The following is a 20,174-nucleotide window of genomic DNA, read 5'->3' as shown; positions in this document are numbered from 1 at the left end:
TAATACACGACAAGGCTATTCGTACAACGTAAATCGTGACCAAAACGGACACCATCCGTATGACAACCGTTGTCAGAGTAGCAATTATTACAGGGAAAGATCACCTCTCCGCGGTAATGACTATCACAGAGACAATCAGAGAAACAGACAATATGGAAACCAAAATCATTATTATCAAGGGAGAGAGAATAACTTCAGACGCAACGGTGCAGCGCGCAGTTACTATTCTGGGAGAAATTCTCCACCACGTGACCGACAAGAAATTACAGAAATTACCGACATGACGACAGACGATATGATCGTAACGACAGACCTGAATTGCATCAGAACTGGCGGGATTCAAACAGAGCAGGGCCCTCTCGACAAGGTGAATTTGTAGAAGTTAGGTCTCCTAATCCCAATAACGACGCGCGCCAACGAAGAAACAGACAATGACTCGCACCGCAGGCAGCCGCGTGCGCCGGCGGGCTCAGAGAAAAATAACATAAGCTAACCTTGAGCAAAATTCCAGTGTTCCTTACCGACGTAACCATGTGATAATTGCTTTTCAGTTGACAGTCTGCGTACTAGGAAGAGTAAAGGTTTACACCACATTTTACATGCAAAACCGTTTATTAAGAGATAATGTGCTTTTTAAGGTTGTCTTTGCCATAAAACATTTCACTTCACATTTCTAGTATGCTTTGTCAGACTTATAATCTCTTAACATGCAACCATGTTTGAAGTTAAATATCCAGTCAAGAACCAAGAGAACTTATTTTAAACAGAAATTACGAATGCATTGTTATAGTGAACAGACATCACAGTGTTATTGCGTGTGTACATTCTTGCTTGTTAGTTGCATGATTACGTAACGACTATAAGGCTGACATATTTAGAACAGTTACCAGTACTGCTAATGAGATTTTAATGCAAGATTTTGGTTTACTTGAAAATAAATTCTGGATTTAAAGTACTTTCTGTGAGATACCAGATGACTCTGGTTAGTTTATGTGACAGCTACACGATTTTATCACGACGCTACTAATGAGTGACAATTTACAATGTTGCTTTTGCAGTTTATCTGTTTTATATCTGCACAGTTTTTCTGAATTTTTCTGGAAAGTAAAACATGTTTTAGTAGTAACGTTTGTGGTATAGCTACAATGAGACAGCCTTTTCTGTAGCACAACAATACGTACAGTACAGTACTTACTTCATCACGGCAATAAGCGTAATAACTACGATATCTATACGCAAAGCATTTCACTTTTGTTTATCATGAGGTAAGTACATTGACTTCTGCAGAACTTAGTTTTCGGAGGACGATAACTACGACACTTCCACAGAGATTATCTTACAACAAGACGCACAGTTTAGCGCTACCATTACACGTATTTGAGTGATTAATTTTGTACTTAAACATTTATTCTTAAAGATATTTGAAGTACAATGATACAAAGGTTTTCCATGATACATTTCATTCCATTGCTGTAATCTGCAACACCTGAGGATATAATTACATTAATCCTCAGGGGGGTACACGCTTACTTTGTGTACCATGTGTTTGGCAAGCACAAGGAGCCCTAGCTAATATGGTATTTGTTTATACAACTTTACACATCGGTACCATATTTCTCTAACACATAAATTACACAGCTATCTGATCATTTAACTGTGAGAGACAAACATTTACTTTACTACATCAGTGACAGATGTTTACGTAATTACACCGTTGGATAACTTCACACTTACGAAATTGTATTTTGTCTGTACTTTGTGAACTGTTCACATTTTTTCGGAACCATTGTGATACTATGAGAGCTTTGAATGACATATTTGGTATGGGATCACGATTTTTAAAGTACGTTTGAGGCAGATGACACTTTTGACATGAGCAGAGAATTTTTTTAGGTTTTGAAATAGGAAGCCACGACGATTTTGAGATTTGGCTGAGGTTTTATGATGTTATGATGACGATGTGTATTACGCTGTTGTGGTATGTTTATGATTAACAGGCTGAGGCTATGTGAGGAATTTGATTATGCTATGTATTTATTATGATGAAATATTGATGTGTCGCCGCAAGATTGACGAATATGTACATGTTTAATAAGGTAAGAAATAAGGAGTAGTGGTTAGGGACTCTGATTTATGAAAAGGATGTTAGAAACCAAGAATCGTACTTTAAGAGTTATGAAATGTGTGTATACGCGTGAATGTATCACAAGGCCGCCAAAAATTTTTGGACACTGTTATATTTACAGGATTTTGTTTCTACATATTTGTAACGCAAATGCTTGACCTGTGAAATTTTTTATATGAGACAGCCACTATAGCGGAAACTGGTGTCGTAAATATTTCGGTAAGAAAGTTAAGTGACCACCTGGACGTAATGCGTCGTGGGCGCCCAGCTGGGCGACAGCCACCGGGAAACAAGCCATTAGTGTGTGCCTTTCAGAGGCACAGGTAAAAAAAAAAAAAAGGGTGTCATTATCCTCGCTGTTGACATTTCTTTGTAGAAAGCGTCGCAAATACGACACGCTCAAACTTGAAAACATATGATTACACTGTGGAGCTCTTAATTTATGATGTTTACTAAAATGCCTAATGAAACGACGAGAAACATTTCATGGCTATTGTCCTGCTAGTTGAGAGAAATGCCATGTGACATGCTTTATGCATTTATTTACTCATTTTGTTTAATATCTAGTTTCTAACTGCACTGAAGCATTGGTTAAAATAAATTTTATGGATGTACTAATATAAATATTTTATGCCTACAGATCCAGTAAATAATAACTTTATGATGTACTTAAAAAAAACGAAGTAGCACTAAAAGACATTTCCCTTCACAGAAATTGCATACAGAATTGTCTTTTCAAGTACATGGTAATATTTTTTTACAATAAATTTTTGTGGTGCACCACTTTAATTGCATAGACATTAAGATGTGAATAGACATTGTCCTTATCTGCATTGTTGTCTTTAGTGTAATATTTTTTCTGCTTGAGCTTTGTCATGTTTAGGTATAATTTATAGCATTTGCTGCTGCTGCTATGTGCCAGGCATAGTGCTACTGAATGTCACTTTGTATTACTAGGTTAAGCCAGTTTTATTACTAATTTATTTTTCTTGTTTGCTGCGCATATTAGTTGTAATATTGCTGCCTTTTTTGCCAATTTCCATTTTTTTATCATTGCTTTTTGTGTAAATTGTTTTGTGCTGCTGCATTGCCTCATCCCTTAGTTAAGCATCTGAGCTCAGTAGATTTAAGTTAGCTTAAGAGGGGGTAGCCTATATAAGAGAATGATTTACGATGGATTGGAAGAAATGCATTGAGAAGTTATACGACAAAAGTACAGAAATCAGGTATAGATAGGACTTTTTGGAAATAATGAAGAACGAAGGGAGATCTCCGAGAAGTAAAGAAAGTTTTGTTTGCAAAATACTGCAGTAAAACAAACTCTGTCCTTTCCTTGTGTTATCCCACTATGTGTTTGTGTACCCTTGTGTATTTATGTTCTTCCTGTCTTTATATGTTTATCTGGTAAGACTTATGTTGCAGAATTTTTCTAATACTAAGCTACATTCACTATGATGTGGAATACTGTTATCCTCAAATATAATTTGCATTAATAACATGTTATTTACTTTGTAAAGATGTTTAAACATTATTTATTCTGTTTTGTTCTAATGCTCATGTGTGAAGTTGATGTTTCAAAAGTTATTCTGATCTTTTATGTATGTACTTATGTCGTAATTTTTGTAACACTGATGTATATGTTATTTCGATTCTTTTGTAAAGCCTGTATTACTGGAAATGTTATCTGTACTATTATGTTCTTTAATGATATTTTTTTGTACCTTTGTTATTGTATTCTCATGTTATAAAATTGTAATTGACATCAGTTCATCAAATTAAGTAACTTGTAAATTACATTTCACTGCACACATTTCTGTTGGTCATAGTATATGGACAATATGTGAGAAGTAGGGACTGATAGTGTTTGCACGTGTGTTAATAATTCAGTAAGGTACTGGATAACAGCATTGCTGGTTGTGAGGACATTTCAAAAACAATTTTTGTGAGTGCACAAGTGGTGGTTATGGACTTGCTATATTATCCGCAAGACTCTTCAATGGTGATTGTGCACCTGCACAGTCAAACAGATGGCTGCTGGCCATCTCTACAAGGACTACAGTGGGTCTACACCTTTGACGACCCACCGATACCATTATTTCTACAAGGACTGCAATGGGTCTGCATCTCTGGTGGCCCACCAATACCGTAATCTGTACCAGGACTACAATGGGTCTACTCTGTGACGACCTACGTACCAGTATTCTTTAAAACTTCGACTGACTCTGCTGTGGGTTTGCTCTGTTGTGGCCCATTACCTGTCTGCATGTCAAGAGTCAGCACTGTCTTTCGTTGGAAGGACAACACTACTTCTTCAAAACTGCATGGAAATCCACTACTTCCGTGTGCATTTTCTTTTACTACTCAGACTTTGAGAAAAACACTGCAATTTTACTTTGATGAATGATCATGATTGTCTTTATGGACTGTGAGAAAATTTTAGCTTTTGACCAACATTGTATCGATAAGTGTGTGCATTTCATTTCTTTGTTATTGTAATTATGAAAAAAAATTTCAAATCTGTATTGGCCACTGCCCAAAACAACTTGTAAATTTTTTTGTGGGGAGCATGGGGGCTATGTAAGTAGGATGTTTAGGTTTTTTAAAATTGGTAACGCCGCCGCCACGTAGCGTTCTGTATGAAAATCACTGGCTGTGCCTTGTGCAGTCTGTGGCTGGTTGGCATTGTTGTAATACTCGCCATTGTAGTGTTGGGCAGCGGCAGCTGGATGCTAACAGCGCGTAGCATTGCACAGTTGGAGGTGAGCCGCCAGCAGTGGTGGACGTGGGGAGAGAGATGGCGGAGTTTTAAAATTTGTAAGAATTGGTGTCACGAACTGATTTATATATTATGGCTATTAAGGTAAATACATTGTCTGTTCTGTATTAAAATCTTTCATTTGCTAACTATGCCTGTCAGTAGTTAGTGCCTTCAGTAGTTTGAATATTTTATTTAGCTGGCAGTAGTGGTGCTCACTGTATTGCAGTAGCTCGAGTAACGAAGATTTTTGTGAGGTAAATGATTTGTGAAAGGTATAGGTTAATGTTAGTCAGGGCCATTCTTTTGTAGGGATTTTTGATAGTCAGATTGCGTTGCGCCAAAAATTATTGTGTGTCAGTTTAAGCACAGTCGTGTATAATTTTTCTAAGGGGACGTTTCAGCATTGTCAAAATAATACAGTTTCGCCATAGTATAGTTTTCGGCAGTAGATATGCATCTTTACGAATTACATACATTTTAATGTTTCTGTCGTGATCTATGGGATAACTTCTTTGCCTAACAACCAGAACCTCCTGGATCTCCGTTTCGATTCTGGCAGCAGTTTAAATTTTAAATGAAAAAAATCAGCAATAATGGCAGATGAGGACATCCACTGTAATGAGTCACCCACATTCTGCCTATGGCGCTGTCAAAAGGAGCGGAGGATAAGACAGTCGCTCAGGCCCGCATCTTATCCTTGGGATTCGGGAACTCATTCTAAAATCGGAAGAACAAGCAATGATGAACAGCATGAGGATGGGGAAGGTGTCAGAAACCACTGCATTAAATACACACATGATGTGTAGCGACAGGATATGTGGCCTGCAGTTGAAAGAAATCATCGTGGGGACCTTTCCATTGGCAAAATATTCCGGATTGGCCTCCCATTAGGATCTACAGCGGGGAACTACCAAGAGGGAGGTAACAATGAGAAAAAGAAAGAATCATCAACAAAAGAGTAACACTTCAAGAGACGCAGCCTGAACTGTCAAAAGGCTAAATGTGATAGAGAAATTAAAAAATCTGAAAGAGAAAAATGTAAGAGCTCAACTGTCATGCAGTGGGGATGAATGAAGAAACAGAAAGATGATAAAGATTGCAGGTCAGATGAATACTGGGTAATGTCAAAAGCAGCAGAAGATGGTGTAATGGGAGTAAGTTTTGCTATCAACAAGAACTTGGGGCTGACAGTCAATCACTGTGAACATGTCAGCAATAGGACTGTTATCTTTAGAATCGCCAGAATCTCAACCCCAACGTCAATAGCTCAGATATAAAAGCCGACGTCTCACGCGGAAGATTAAATGATGGAGAAAATTTATGAACACATAGAATTGGTAAACCGTATGTGGAAGAAGACGAAAATCTAATAATCATGTGGGATTCGAAAACTGAATTAGGGAAAGGGACAGAAGATACAGTTATGGTAGATTATGGACGTAGTAGTAAGAATGAAAGAGGAGAAAGACTCACAGAGCTCTGCAATAAATTTCAGCTTATAGTAGCGAATATCAAGAGGAAGAGATATATTTGGAACAACAGAAGATACCAACTGCAGCACATTTTCGTAAGCCAGCCGAGATGGCCGAGCAGTTCTAGGCGCTACAGTCTGTAACCGCTCGACCGCTACGGTCGCAGGTTTGAATCCTGCCTCGGGTATGGATGTGTGTGATGTCCTTAAGTTAGTTAGGTTTAAGCAGTTCTAAGTTCTAGGGGACTGATGATCTCAGAAGTTAAGCCCCATAGTGCTCAGAGCCATTTGAACCATTTGAACATTTTCGTAAGACAGATTGCAAAATCAAAGGCTGGTTTGTAAAGTGTACCTGGGAGCACATATAGACCCAGAAAAAAAATTGGTGTCGATGCCTACAGTGAAGTGAAGTTTAAGAGAAACGCCAGGAAAAGTCAGTGTTTAAAGAAATACAACCCTGAAGAAATGAGACTTGACTACGTGCATTAGAAGACCTGTGACGGCGTAGACTCTATGATAATGAGTATCGCCGCAGACATTTCTGCAAAACCCGAATGGACATCTCTAAAAAGAGCCATCACACAAGTTTGGCACACAAATATAGTTAACTACCTTGGGTACAGGAGACATACATCAAGTGATCAACGATGGAAGTTCAAATTTGTTCAGGAATGACAGGCACAAAGTAATATATATCATATAGAAAGAAAACAAATAAGTAGTGCAAGGAAGCTAGGCGAAGTGGGTGCAGTAGAAATGTGAAAAAATCTAAAAGGAAATAGTTATTGGAAGGACAGAATTATCATATAGAAAAACCAAAACAACTTTCGGTGAAATAAAAAGTAAAGGAGTCAACATTAAAAGTGGTTCAGGAATTCCACTGTTAAATGTAGAGAAGACTGACATGTGAAAAGGGTACAATGAAGGTCTCTACGAGATGCAGGAACTGTCTACTGATGTGATAAAAGAAGAAAAAGGAGTCGATTTGGAATATATAGGAGCTCCAGTGTTCAAGTCATAGTTTCACAGAGATTTGGTAGACTTGCGATGAAATAAGTTAGACTGAAGGGTTTACATTCCTTGGGAATTTCTAAATCTCACTGGGGCAAGCAACAACAAAACGACCATTCAAGTTGCTGTGCAGTGTCTATGAGCCTAGAGACACAGCATCACACTTTCGGAAAGATCTCATCCAAACAATCCCGAAGACAGCAAGGGTAGGAAAACGTGAGAACTATAGTATAATCAGGTTAACAACTCATACATCCAAGTAGCTGAAAAGAATAATATACCTAACAAAGGGAAAGAATGCTGGGGATTTGTTCAATGACGACGCGCTTGGCTTTAGGAAATGCAAACGTACCACAGAGGCAGTTCTCCGTTGCACTTGCGAAAGGAGAGAATACGTTTTAAGAAAATCAAGGCACTTTCTTGGGATTTGTCGAACTAAAAAAATTGTCCAACAATGTAAAATGGTACATGATTCCATAATGAAATGTTCACACTGCAGCGAAGTGTGTGCTGATACGAAACTTCCGGCAGGATAAAACTGAGACTCAAATTTGAGACCTTGGCCTTTCGAGGGCAAGATGCGACTGTGGACTGTGAGACGGTGGTACATGATATCTGAAATTCTCTGGATGATTGATATTAGCTATGGGTAAAGACGCGTAATATACAATATGTACTAGAGCCAAGAGGGAACAATAAGAATGAAAGACCACGAGAGAAGCGCTCGGATTAAAAAAGCGATGCAGTTTTTCTTCTCTACTGTTCAGTTTGTCTATTGAAAAAGAAATGATAGAAATAAAAGAAAGTTTTAGGAGTAGGGCTAAAATTTTGGCTGAAAGAATATCAATGACAGAGTTCAGTGATAAAATTGCTGTCACAATGAAAGTGAAGAATTACAGGACCTGTCGAAAGGAATCATCACCTTAATGAGAACAACATATGAACTGATAGCAAACCAAAAAAAGTTGAAAGTACTACGGAGAAGCAGAAGTAAGATTAGCAATAAAGTAAACATCAACATTTCAGACCTCGAAGTAGACCAAGCGAAAGTGCTCTGCTACCTTGAAAGCAAAATAACGCATGACGGGCGAAACAAGGAAGGTGTTAAGAAGCTGAACAGCACAGGCAAAGAGGGCGTTCCTTGCTAATAGAAGAGTGATAGTATCTAACAGGGGCCTCAGTTTTTGGAAGATATCTCTCATGATGTAGGTTTGAAGCACAGCATTTTATGGAAGTGAATCATGGACTGTGGAAAAAATGGAAAAGTGTTTAAACTAAGAATTTAAGAAGTGATGCTGGAGAAAGATGTGGAAAACTGGGTGGAATGATATGATAAGGGATGACGAAGTGCTCCACAGAGTCAAGGAGGAAAGGAAAAATGAGGAAAACGTTGATAAGAAGAAGTGACAGGTTGGTAGGACATGTGTTAAGACTTCAGGGAATAGCATTCATAGTACTAAAGGGAGCGGTAAAGGGTAAAAACTGTAGAGGAAGACATAATCTGGAATACGTTCAACACAGCATCCAGGGCAGTTAGTGTAACTGCTTCTCTAAAACGAAAAGGTTGGCAGAGGTGAGGAAGTGGTAGCAAGCTGTATCAGTAGAAAGACTGATGAACAAAAGGGAAGGAAACATACTCTATTTGGAGACATTTTAAATAATGCTATTTTAAAATTATTTTTTATATTACTTACAGCTATATTTGGTAAACAGTAATGATATATGTAACCAAGTTGTCACAAACGGCACATAAAATGCTACAAAATTGTAAGTAATGATATGTAGTTGAAAAACTGAGTACAGAAAGCTATAAAAACTTGTGAAATTAAAAAAGTCATTGTTGTAATATCTTGACTTTCCATCTTTCTGGATTGTAGAAAGGCAGCAGTCTGTTGATTCGCAAGTATAAATAAATTAGCCTCTGGCTGCAACGACGGGTTTCTTTAATGCATAAGTGATATCGGGACTGTTACCCTCATCTTCAGCTGCACCTTTTAAATACACAGCTAATCGATGCCAGTTATCTTTTCGGGATCACAGCGGGAGACCCGCACCCAGAACACCGCAGAAAATGACACCTGTGACAACTCAGTGGCCGGCAGCAGACGGCTAACATCGATTAGACGTGTGTTTCAAGGTGCTTTAAGACATTAAAAACCACTCTTGCAGTCAGAGGCTAGTTTAATTACAATCGTAATATTATAATATGTTCTTTGTGTTACTACGTTTGTTTTGATTCCAGCATTTTTGAGAAACAAATTTGCGTTAAGCATTGGTTTGTAATTAAAAGCGAATAACGGATGGACTGAGTTGGAGGTAAGTTGCAAGTGGTGCATAGAGTAACGGATGGTCACTGTTGCACGGAATCAATGACGTCAAATTTCAGCAATAAGAAGTAAAAGAATTACGGAGAAAAATAACTCAAAGGAAATTAAATGTTATTTGAAATAGTCACATATTACTTGGAATTTAGATTCTGCAGTAAACGATAATGAACTGCGAATAATGAAGTTCATTCTCGACACTTAGGATAAATATTAATTTTCAATGTACTGTGCTTGAAAGTCTTTGATTGCCTTTTTACTCTACGTGTATAAAATCCGTTGAGTTTTGGAATAATGCACCATTTTTGCTATTGGAGTCGAACTGTGAGTTCTTGGAAGTTACACTCTGCCTCTGCCACACCTACATTTTGCATCCTAGAGAGCCAAAATTTAACAGTAACTTAATGAAGAAGTTTACATTGCAGATAGATTTGTAGTGATTAGGACAATATTTCATAGTGAACTCAGTGGTGGACTGCAACGACACATTCACAATTATCTCAGAAAAGCCTCATTAGAGGCCCATGTTTTGTGGAACGTTCTTGTCTCTATCATGATATACTTTTACGTGTTGTGGCACATGATAATATACTTTGCATAAAATGTCCTGTGTCTTGCTTTATAGATACACTCGTGGATGTAGATATTTAGTTGTTTTTTCACTTATTTTATTTACTACTAATACTAACGTTTCCAAATCTATAAATAATTCCAGAAGATATATTATGAAAATTAATGTAAAAACTATGACACCAACTATTACAGTACAAGACACAGCTTGTCTTCTGCTGAGTAACAGTTGTTTACTTCTTTATTGATTTACATTACATCTTTTATGCAGCCAATCAGCTCGTCCTATGCAGATTTAGATATTGAAATGTAAATGAATAATTTTTAATCAGCTGCACTTTTTTTAAAACATCAAATCGTATAATCATCTTGTCAGTTGATTAACATATGCAGGAAATTTTTGTATTTTTCAGACCTTTCGGTTTTTATTTTCTTTTTTTAGTAGAAGTTAAAGAGGGGAAAAGTCATTCAGGGAATGATATTATCTAAGGTGACTAATGAGAAGTGAGCAGTTATCAGGAAGTTGCAAAATCATCTGACTACTATATGAAGTGCCAGGCAATTATTGGTACCACTGTCGCCACTAGTAGCGAGCAGCTAGCAGGAACCTAAATGACCGAGCGTGTTGTGGAAAGGCGGTGGTTACCTCTACTCCCTTCCTTCTGCAGCACCTGCACCAGGTCGTCGCACACTTCCTTCATCAACAGGAACATCGGCTTCAGGCGGCTCGCTGTGAAGGATGGACTCAGCTGCGAGCGTAACTTTCTCCACCTGTGAGCAGAGCCAGCGTCAGGTGTTTCTGTGAACAGTTTTACTCTGGGTGATGCTGAGGGAATTAGATTAGGAAATGAGACACTTAAAGTAGTAAAGCAGTTTTTATATTTAGGGAGTAAAATAACTGATGATGGTCGAAGTAGAGATGATATAAAATGTAGACTGGCAATGGCAAGGAAATCGTTTCTGAAGAAGAGAATTTGTTAACATCGAGTATAGATTTAAGTGTCAGGAAGTCGTTTCTGAAAGTATTTGTATGGAGTGTAGCCATCTATGGAAGTGAAACATGGAAAATAACTCGTTTGGACAAGAAGAGAATAGAAGCTTTCGAAATGTGGTGCTACAGAAGAACGCTGAAGATTAGATGTATAAATGACATAACTAATGAGGAAGTATTGAATAGGATTGGGAAGAACAGAAGTTTGTGGCACAACTTGACAAAAAGAAGGGACCGGTTGGTAGGACATGTTTTGAGGCATCAAGGGATCACAAATTTAGCATTGGAGGGCAGCGTGGAGGGTAAAAATAGTAGAGGGAGACCAAGAGATGAATACACTAAGGAGATTCAGAAGGATGTAGATTGCAGTAAGTACTGGGCACGGCATAGAGTAGCATGAAGAGCTGCATCAAACCAGTCTCAGGACTGAAGAACACAACTACAACAACAAATAAGTTACCAATGGTAGTAGCTGCCTGCCACTACTGGCACATCACCACCTGACCTACTGTCACTTCGCACTTTCTGTCTCGACTGATGTTACAAGATGGCGAAATTGCACATCTAGCCCAACTGCCACAAATTAAAATATATATCCTACAAAAAAGAATTAAAGGGTCTCTTTTTTGAAACGCTATCATGTTCCCTCATTTCGAGACAGAGATTTTAAATTTGGCTCAAAGATGCCTACAACCCTCCTCTGTTAATTAGTTTCATGTTCCACGAATCATTTTCACGATAAATCGTTATGATGTGCAGCAAGTCACATAGAAATTCTTCTGTGGAATAGAAGGATTTGTCAAATAGGAAATTTTTAGCTTTGTTTCGTCGTGTTACTTTGTTGTCTGTCAGGCATTTTATGTAACTGAGTAAGTCATCAAAAATTTTAGTTGACCACTGTGCACTTCTTATTCTGCTAAAGAAAACCTTAATCTGTGGTAATTAATGTCCATTTCCCTTCTGGTATGGTAAATATGTACATCATTATTTATTTGAACTGCAGTAGTTAATTACAACAAATTTCATGAGGAAATAAGTATATTGTGAATTAGCAGTCAGAATGCCCAACTTCTTAAACACATGTCCACAAGATGGTCATGGGTGAGGACCACAATTTAGTCTTGCGGCACTTTTCTGAGCAACGAAAACTTTCTTTCTTAAAGATCAGTTACCTCAGAATATTATTCTGCATGACATTACTGATTGAAAATATTCAGAATGTGTCAGCATACTGATTTGTCTCTCCCCACGATTTACAGTGACTCTAAGCGCACATGTGACTGAACTAAGTTGTTTAGGAATTCCAAAATGTGCTTTTTGCAGTTTAAATTCTCATCCACAGGAACACCCGAAAATTCTGAAGTTTTCACCCTGTTTATTATTTCGTCACTATGTGTTGCACATAGCACTTGCATAGTACCTCTAGATGTGCATAATTGAATATGTTCTTTCTTTTTGAAGCTAAGAGTATACCTTTTGCAGAAAACCAGTCAATGACCTTTTGAGACCATTGTTTACCGTTTCTTCTGTTTATTTATAAATATTCAGATCGATTGCAATACTAGTGTCATCGGCAAAAAGAACTAGTTCAGTTTGCTGTATATTAGACAGGAGATGATTTATACATATGAGAAACAATACTGGACCAAAGATTCAGCCTTGGGGAACCCTATACGTGGTTTCTTCCCAGTCAGAATTATGAACTTGGATTAAATTGGCTGAATTACCTTCTTTTGCCTAGATATGCCACTGTCTATTGGTTGACTATACCATCCAAACCATGAAACTACACTTCGCCGAAGGCTACTCTGTTTCAGAAAGTCAGATGCTTTACATGGGTCGCAGAAGATACCAGCCGGCTCTATTTTATTATTTAATACTTGTAAAATGTGGTGAGTGAACATGTAAATGACATTTTTAGTAGAGCAACTCTTCTGAAATTCTAATCTTGATTTGCTGAGAATAATATTGTTGCTCAGGTGAGATACTATTTTAGAGTACATTTCTTTCTCAAACATTTTGGGAACTGGTGTGAGCAATGAAACAGGTGGATAGTTACTGACATCTGTCCTACCGCCTTTCTTATGGAGGGGTCTGACAACAGCAAATTTAGTCTCTCTGGAAAAATGCCACGAGTTAGTGACGCGTTACATATTTCAGGTAAGACAGCGCTTACTACTTGGGAACAAATCTTGAGTACTCTATGCGGTACAGCATCAAAACCAGATGAATTTTTAACTTTGAGAGAATGCACAATTTTTCTCAATTTCAGAAAGAGCAGTTAGTGATGCATTTATGTGACAGATTTCATGAGAATTGCATTTTCAGCAAAGTACTGTGATTTGTTTCTGAACTTTAATCTATATTTAAGAAATGATTATAAAATGTATTTGCTATCTATGATTCGTAATTTATAACCCTTCCATTCAGTTCAGTAGTGATGTTATCCTGTGCTGTGGCTGGTTGTCCTTTGTCCTATCTCTAGTTCCGCTATATTCCACATAGCCTTAAGTCTGCTTTTGGAATTACTGATTTCTGACATGTTCATGTTTCTTGATTTTTTTAAAAAAATTAGTAATTATGAGTAGCTTCTGTAGAGTGCAGATACTGCAAATTCTTTACTTGTTCTTCCTAACAAATACATTTCCCTTTTCCTTTCGCAAGATACTTTAATCCCTCTAGTGCTCGATGGCTTTTTGCATGGCTGTTTAATGTCCCTTATTTTTAGATATTGTGGAAAACTATATTCAAGTAACGATATGAATATATTGTAGAATAGATTAAATTTTATCTTTGATTCATTACAAATTTCATCCTAGTTCATCTTTTCTAGATTATTCTAAAAACATATGGGCTGAAGTCATTAATTATACTAACTGATTTCCACTGTGGAGCAAACATATTGTAAGGCACTATCTTATCTATCTTAAATAAGTGTCCATCCTGATCAGGGACTGCATTTTTTACTGGGTAAAAAGTTATTTTCTTGCTTTGAGTTTCACCAAAGAAGATATTATCAGTTAAGAACTTTTGTCTTTATCCATCTGTGTTTGAAAGTTAATTTATGAGACCAAATTGTAGCATCCAAATAAGATTTCCAGATCATTTTTCCTACCAGAATCCCTCAGAAAATATACCTTGAAGTAACTACAGGCTGTTAACTGATTGCCGTTGTCTGACAGATAGAGTAATAAGAAAGCCACATTGCTTATAAACATTTCACAATATCCCATTGGGAATATACAGTATATACAGGGTGTCCCACTCAACTCTGCCATCTCTTATACGTAGATTGTAACTTAAATAGTGGCAACATTGCTGTGGAGACACGATGCAATGGAATCTACTACTGTCGCTGATAGCACACGTTGACATACTTATCTTACCTCCGAGCAAATAGACTCGCCCGTCCCACGTCACGGGCGTGACACAATCGAGGGAAACACAGTCACTTGTGAGCTAGCGGTGTAACGTAACGGTGTCACTATGTTTTCGAAACAGGAAGAACGGAGTTGGATCAAGAGTGAACGTGCCAACGTGGAATCTACACACGTTGGTTACACAAAAATACAGTACAGGACGTTAAAATTGCTACACCACGAAGTTGACGTGCTACAGACGCGAAATTTAACCGACAGGAAGAAGATGCTGTAATATGGAAATGAATGGCTTTTCAGAGCAGTCATACAGTCCTGACATGGGGAAAGTTTCCAGTCACTACTGGTGATGAACTGTGGCATCGTGTTGAAGCTGCATGGGCATCTGTACCTGTACACTCCATCCAAGCTCTGTTTGACTCAATGCCCAGGCGTATTAAGGCCGTTATTACGGCCAGAGGTGGTTGTTCTGGGTACTGATTTCTCAGGATCTATGCACCCAAATTGCATGAAAATGTAATCACATGTCAAATCTAGTATAATATATTTGTCCAATGAATACCCGGTTATCATCTGCATTTCTTAATGGTGTAGAAATTTTAATGGCCTGTAGTATATTTGCCTGTTGTATGGTGTGTTGGCTCCATCCAAATTACAGGAAAAGCAGAGGACTTGTCACAGTACCCTTTTAAGCAGCCTCTCAGGAGAGTAGTACAGCATGATGTAGGCAAGTCATATATAACATCACAAACCAATTCTGATGACTCATAAATCTCGTAGACCTTCTGTCGCAGTGCCTGTATTATTCTGTAATACGATGTTGCGACTATAGCCGTTATCGAACACATTAAACGTATTCGGAATTGTGAATGTAGACAACCGTCAGCCGTTGAATGGAATGACGACAGTGAAAGTTCGTGTCGGACTGGGGCTCGAGCCCGGATTTCCCGCTTTTCGTGAGCGGTCGTTTGATCATTTGGCTGCCTGTGCACAACTCATGGCCAGACTCGAACTTCCATATGTTGTCAACCATACGTCTACGATCTGTACTTGTACATCCATTATGTATATTCCCGAACAGGTGAGACATTTTATTTGGAAGTCGCTTGCCCGGTATAAGTAAAATGTCTGGCCGGTACGAGAAGGTACACAAAGCATGTCCAAGTACATACAGAAGGTTGGGTATGGCCGTGGACCGTAAACGGATAGCTAACGGTAAGACGACTGCTCGTGACAATCGGGGAAATCCGGATTCGAGTCCCGGTCTGGGACGAATTTTCACTGTAGTCTTTCCATTTTACAGCTGATGGTTGTCCATTTTCGCAATTGCGAATGCATTTAATGTATTCTACCGCAAGCGGCCTGGTGGTTACTAGCTATTTTAAACAGCTATTAAATAATTCAATACAACACTGTAAAGTTAACTTATCGTTTTCCTTCTCTTTAATTGTTTCCAAGCGTCAGCTTGCTTGTAACGAATTTTAAATATCTAAGAACACACATCGGTAATATCAATTGGCTACCCATAGCCTAACAGAAGCTCACAACTGAAAATTCATATTTACACTGATAACTGATTAATAACTCGATGCAAACATACCTTAATTACTTGGTTGACTATCATACTAACCGTGCTCTTTGAATGCAACGTGCTGACTGACTTGTGACTTTACACGCTGAATATTCACTACAGAGTGTCTTAAGCTTTGCGGGAGGGCAAAGGACAGATAGTGCAAAGAAGTAAAATGTAAAGTTATTAAATTTTAGATATGAACATAAAGGACAGAAAAAAATCGGTAAACACAGCAGGCAGAGGCACAGCATGGATGTCATTCAGTTGGTACAAATGATGGTTCTGTTTTTTGGAGCAGAATTTTAACACGTCCTTGAATTTAGAAAAACCCATCAAAATGTTATGCAAACTTAAATTTTCTAATGTGAATATTTCATTAAACAATACAGTGGTCTAGAAAAATCATGCCCATTTATAATCAGAAAAATTAGTGTAATAACACCAAAATTTTAAAAGTTCACATTTTAAGATTATTATATTCTTGAAACCTACACTTGTGAATAGGAAATAGCAGCTGAAATACAAAATTTTCGGAAAAAAGTAAAACGCTGTTAGAAAAGCAAGATGGGGCATTTAAATATGAGTTGTCAGACCCAAAACAATTATTAGCAGGATCAAATTTTGATGAATCGTAAATTTACAATATATTTCATTAAAGAAAATACTGTCATCAGCTGTCTGTAAACTATACTCTGAATAATACAGTATCGAAAAATACAGCGTCAATAACAAAGTGGAGTTTTCGTATATTCACAGTACATAGATCACGAATGAATTACAGAGCCCAAAAGAAGAAGCAACTAATTATTTAGGGAGTGACGACATACAAGTGAGGCTACGCCACTTCACTAGATTTCACACGGTTCCTTGGCAACACAAAGTTGTACTTACGGTTCACCTCTCATAAAAAAAGGGTTCCTCGCCAGAATTGGGTCCAGCTCCTCGTTGATGTAGATATTGTTGTCGTGGAATGCGGCGAAGTCTCGGATCATCACGGCGCGTGCCAGCTCTGGATCCCTCACCAGCAGCACCGGCTGCCGTACCCGGTAGAAGCCGCAGAAGGGCTGGCCGTCCATCTGCCTGTCCGATCACAACAAAACGCGTCAGGCCCATTTATCACTCGACACTGTACCCACTAAAACCAAAGTACCCTAGTCATGTGAAATATCCGCGCTCTGTTTTAAACCCTCCCTCTACCGAGTCTTTGAGGATTCGAACCTTCATGAATAAAACGACATATGTCCTAAACTAAGTTCCATACAATGATATAATTTTGCTGATACATTCAGTGAGATGTGTGGATACTGTCTGCAACATGTATTGCGAATAGAAATAGCAATAGAAATTATAAATTAAATGTCATGGATAATGTTTTACTGCAAAAAAATCGAAAATGGAGTAAACGATATTCATTATTTTGTATGGGGCGCCAGCGTGAATTTTTTTTTAAAAAAGATAGAAAATATGTGTAAAGTTTGTTGGATGATATCATTCTAAAATAGTTGATAGACGCGGTCTGGGCAGTTTTTGCAGCCTGAGTTACACTTGTGGTATCAAGTATCGATACCACCCTATCGACGTAGTTATGTTGGCAGTGGAATTTCAACTTTCCGTGAGACACCGACGGCGAACGGACCCAATGACGCGCGCCCGCTGAATCATGGCTCCAAATGCTTCGTATTACGAGCGCTCTATACTGTGCAATACAGGAGGGCCGAAGAGGGTCGGCGGCACACACACACAGCCGACCTGCGCTCTGATTTCCACTTCGACTTGTGCGGCCACACTACAAGACCTACATTCGTAATTAATCAGGGAGCCTCCTCCTTGAGATACTGTAAAAGATGCAATCTGTTTCTTGATGCTTTATTTAAATTGAGGCCTTGGTTTACTTGGAGCTTTGTAAGTTAATATTGCGTTCATTGTATTAACTTGCTCGCTAATCATTTCTGCTCCCTTCCAGCTCTCCTATGACGACAGTTGCTGCACCCCCTGTAGCTCAACTCATCTTACCATTGTGTATGATGTGGTACGCAACAACACTGGTCCATTGATAGTGACCGGGCCAAATATCTCACGAAATAAGCATCAAACGAAAAATCTTCAAAGAACGAAACTCGTCTAGTTTGAAGGGGGAAACCAGATTGCGCTATGGCTGCCTCACTAGATGGCACTACCATAGGTCAAACGGAAATCAACTGCGTTTTTTACAACAGCAACTTCCATTTTTATTACATAATCGTGTAGAACGTAAAGAAATATGAATGTTTTAGTTGGAACACTTTTTTCGCTTTGTTACAGATGGCGCTGTAATAGTCACAAACATGTAAGTGCGTGGTATCACGTAACATTCCGTCAGTACGGACGGTATTTGCTTCGTGATACATTACCCGTGTTAAAATGGCCCGTTTACCAATTGCGGAAAAGGTGGATGTATGGCTATTGTGATCAAAACGCCCAACGGGCGTGTGCTCTGTATGTTGCTCGGTATCCTGGACGACATTATCCAAGTGTCCGGACCTTTCGCGGAATAGTTACGTTATTTAAGGAAACAGGAAGTGTTCAGCCACATGTGAAACGTCAACCACGACCTGCAACAAATGATGATGCCCAATTAGGTGTTTTAGCTGCTGTCGCGGCTAATCCGGACATCAGTAGCAGACAAACTGAGCAAGAATCGGGAATCTCAAAAACGTCGGTGTTGAGAATGCTACATGAACATCGATTACACCCTACCATATTTCTATGCACCAGGAATTGCATGGCGACGACTTTGAACGTCGTGTACAGTTCTACCACTGGCCACAAGAGAAATTACGTGACGATGACAGATTTTTTGCATGCGTTCTATTGAGCGACGAAGCGTCATTTACCAATAACGGTAACGTAAACCGGCATAATATGCACTATTGGACAACGGAAAATCCACGATGGCTGCGACAAGTGGAACATCAGCGACCTTGGCGGGTTAATGTATAGTGCGGCATTATGGTAGGGACGATAATTGGCCCCCATTTTATCGATGGCAATCTGCATGGTGCAATGTATGCTGATTTCCTACGTAATGTTCTACCGATGTTGCTACAAGATGTTTCACTGCATGACAGAATGGCGATGTACTTTGAACATGATGGATGTCCGGCACATAGCTCGCGTGCGGTTGAAACGGTATTGAATAGCATATTTCATGACAGGTGGATTGGTCATCAAAGCACCATACCATGACCCGCACGTTCACCGGATCTCACGTCCCCGGATTTTTTTCTGTGGGGAAAGTTGAAGGACATTTGCTATCGTGATCCACCGACAACGCCTGATAACATGAGTCAGAGCATTGTCAATGCATGTGCGAACATTACGGAAGGCGAACTACTCGCTGTTGAGAGCAATGTCGTTACACGTATTGCCAAATGCATTGAGGTTGACGGACGTCACTTTGAGCATTTATTGCATTAATGTGCTATTTACAGGTAAACACGCTGTAACAGCATGCGTTCTCAGAAATGATAAGTTCACAGAGGTACATGTATCACGTGGGAACAACCGAAATAAAATGTTCAAACCTACCTGTTACCAACAGCTCGTCTAGAATTTTGAGCCATGCGTTTGTGACTATTACAGCGCCATCTATCACAAAGCGAAAAAAGTGGGCCAACTAAAACATTCATATTTCTTTACGTACTACATGAATAGGTAATAAAAATGGGGGTTCCTATTTAAAAAACGCAGTTGATATCCGTTTGGCAGCGCTATGTAGCGGGCCAACCATAGCGCCGTCTGGTTTCACCTTTCAAGCCAGACAAGTTTCCTTCTTTGCAGTTTTTTCGTTTGACGTTTATTTTGTGACATATTTGGCCCGGACTCGATCAATATTAAGTTCCTAACTTTTACACTTGCCTTATTGTGTGAAACATTTAGCATAAGATTTTACTGCAAAAATAGTAGATTATGACAGTGTCTTAAATTTTTATTAC

At 38.6% G+C, this 20,174-nt stretch overlaps 1 protein-coding gene across 3 annotated transcripts in view; it reads right to left on the bottom strand.

Annotated features, from left to right (window-relative positions):
- Positions 1–20,174, bottom strand: part of LOC126281508 (probable cytochrome P450 6a13) — a 210,936-nt gene that overhangs the window by 38,261 nt on the left and 152,501 nt on the right. For all 3 annotated transcript variants that reach the window (XM_049980530.1, XM_049980529.1, XM_049980528.1), the window contains exons 3-4: positions 17,092–17,280; positions 10,906–11,030 (exon numbers count right to left, since the gene is read on the bottom strand). In XM_049980530.1, the coding sequence (XP_049836487.1) occupies positions 10,906–11,030; positions 17,092–17,280 (314 nt within the window). The remainder of the gene's footprint in view (positions 1–10,905; positions 11,031–17,091; positions 17,281–20,174) is intronic.

Source organism: Schistocerca gregaria, chromosome 7 (assembly GCF_023897955.1).
Source record: "Schistocerca gregaria isolate iqSchGreg1 chromosome 7, iqSchGreg1.2, whole genome shotgun sequence".
NCBI lineage: Eukaryota > Metazoa > Arthropoda > Insecta > Orthoptera > Acrididae > Schistocerca > Schistocerca gregaria.
The sequence above is the reverse complement of the archived record's forward strand: the minus strand, read 5'-3'. Positions and strand labels throughout refer to the sequence as shown.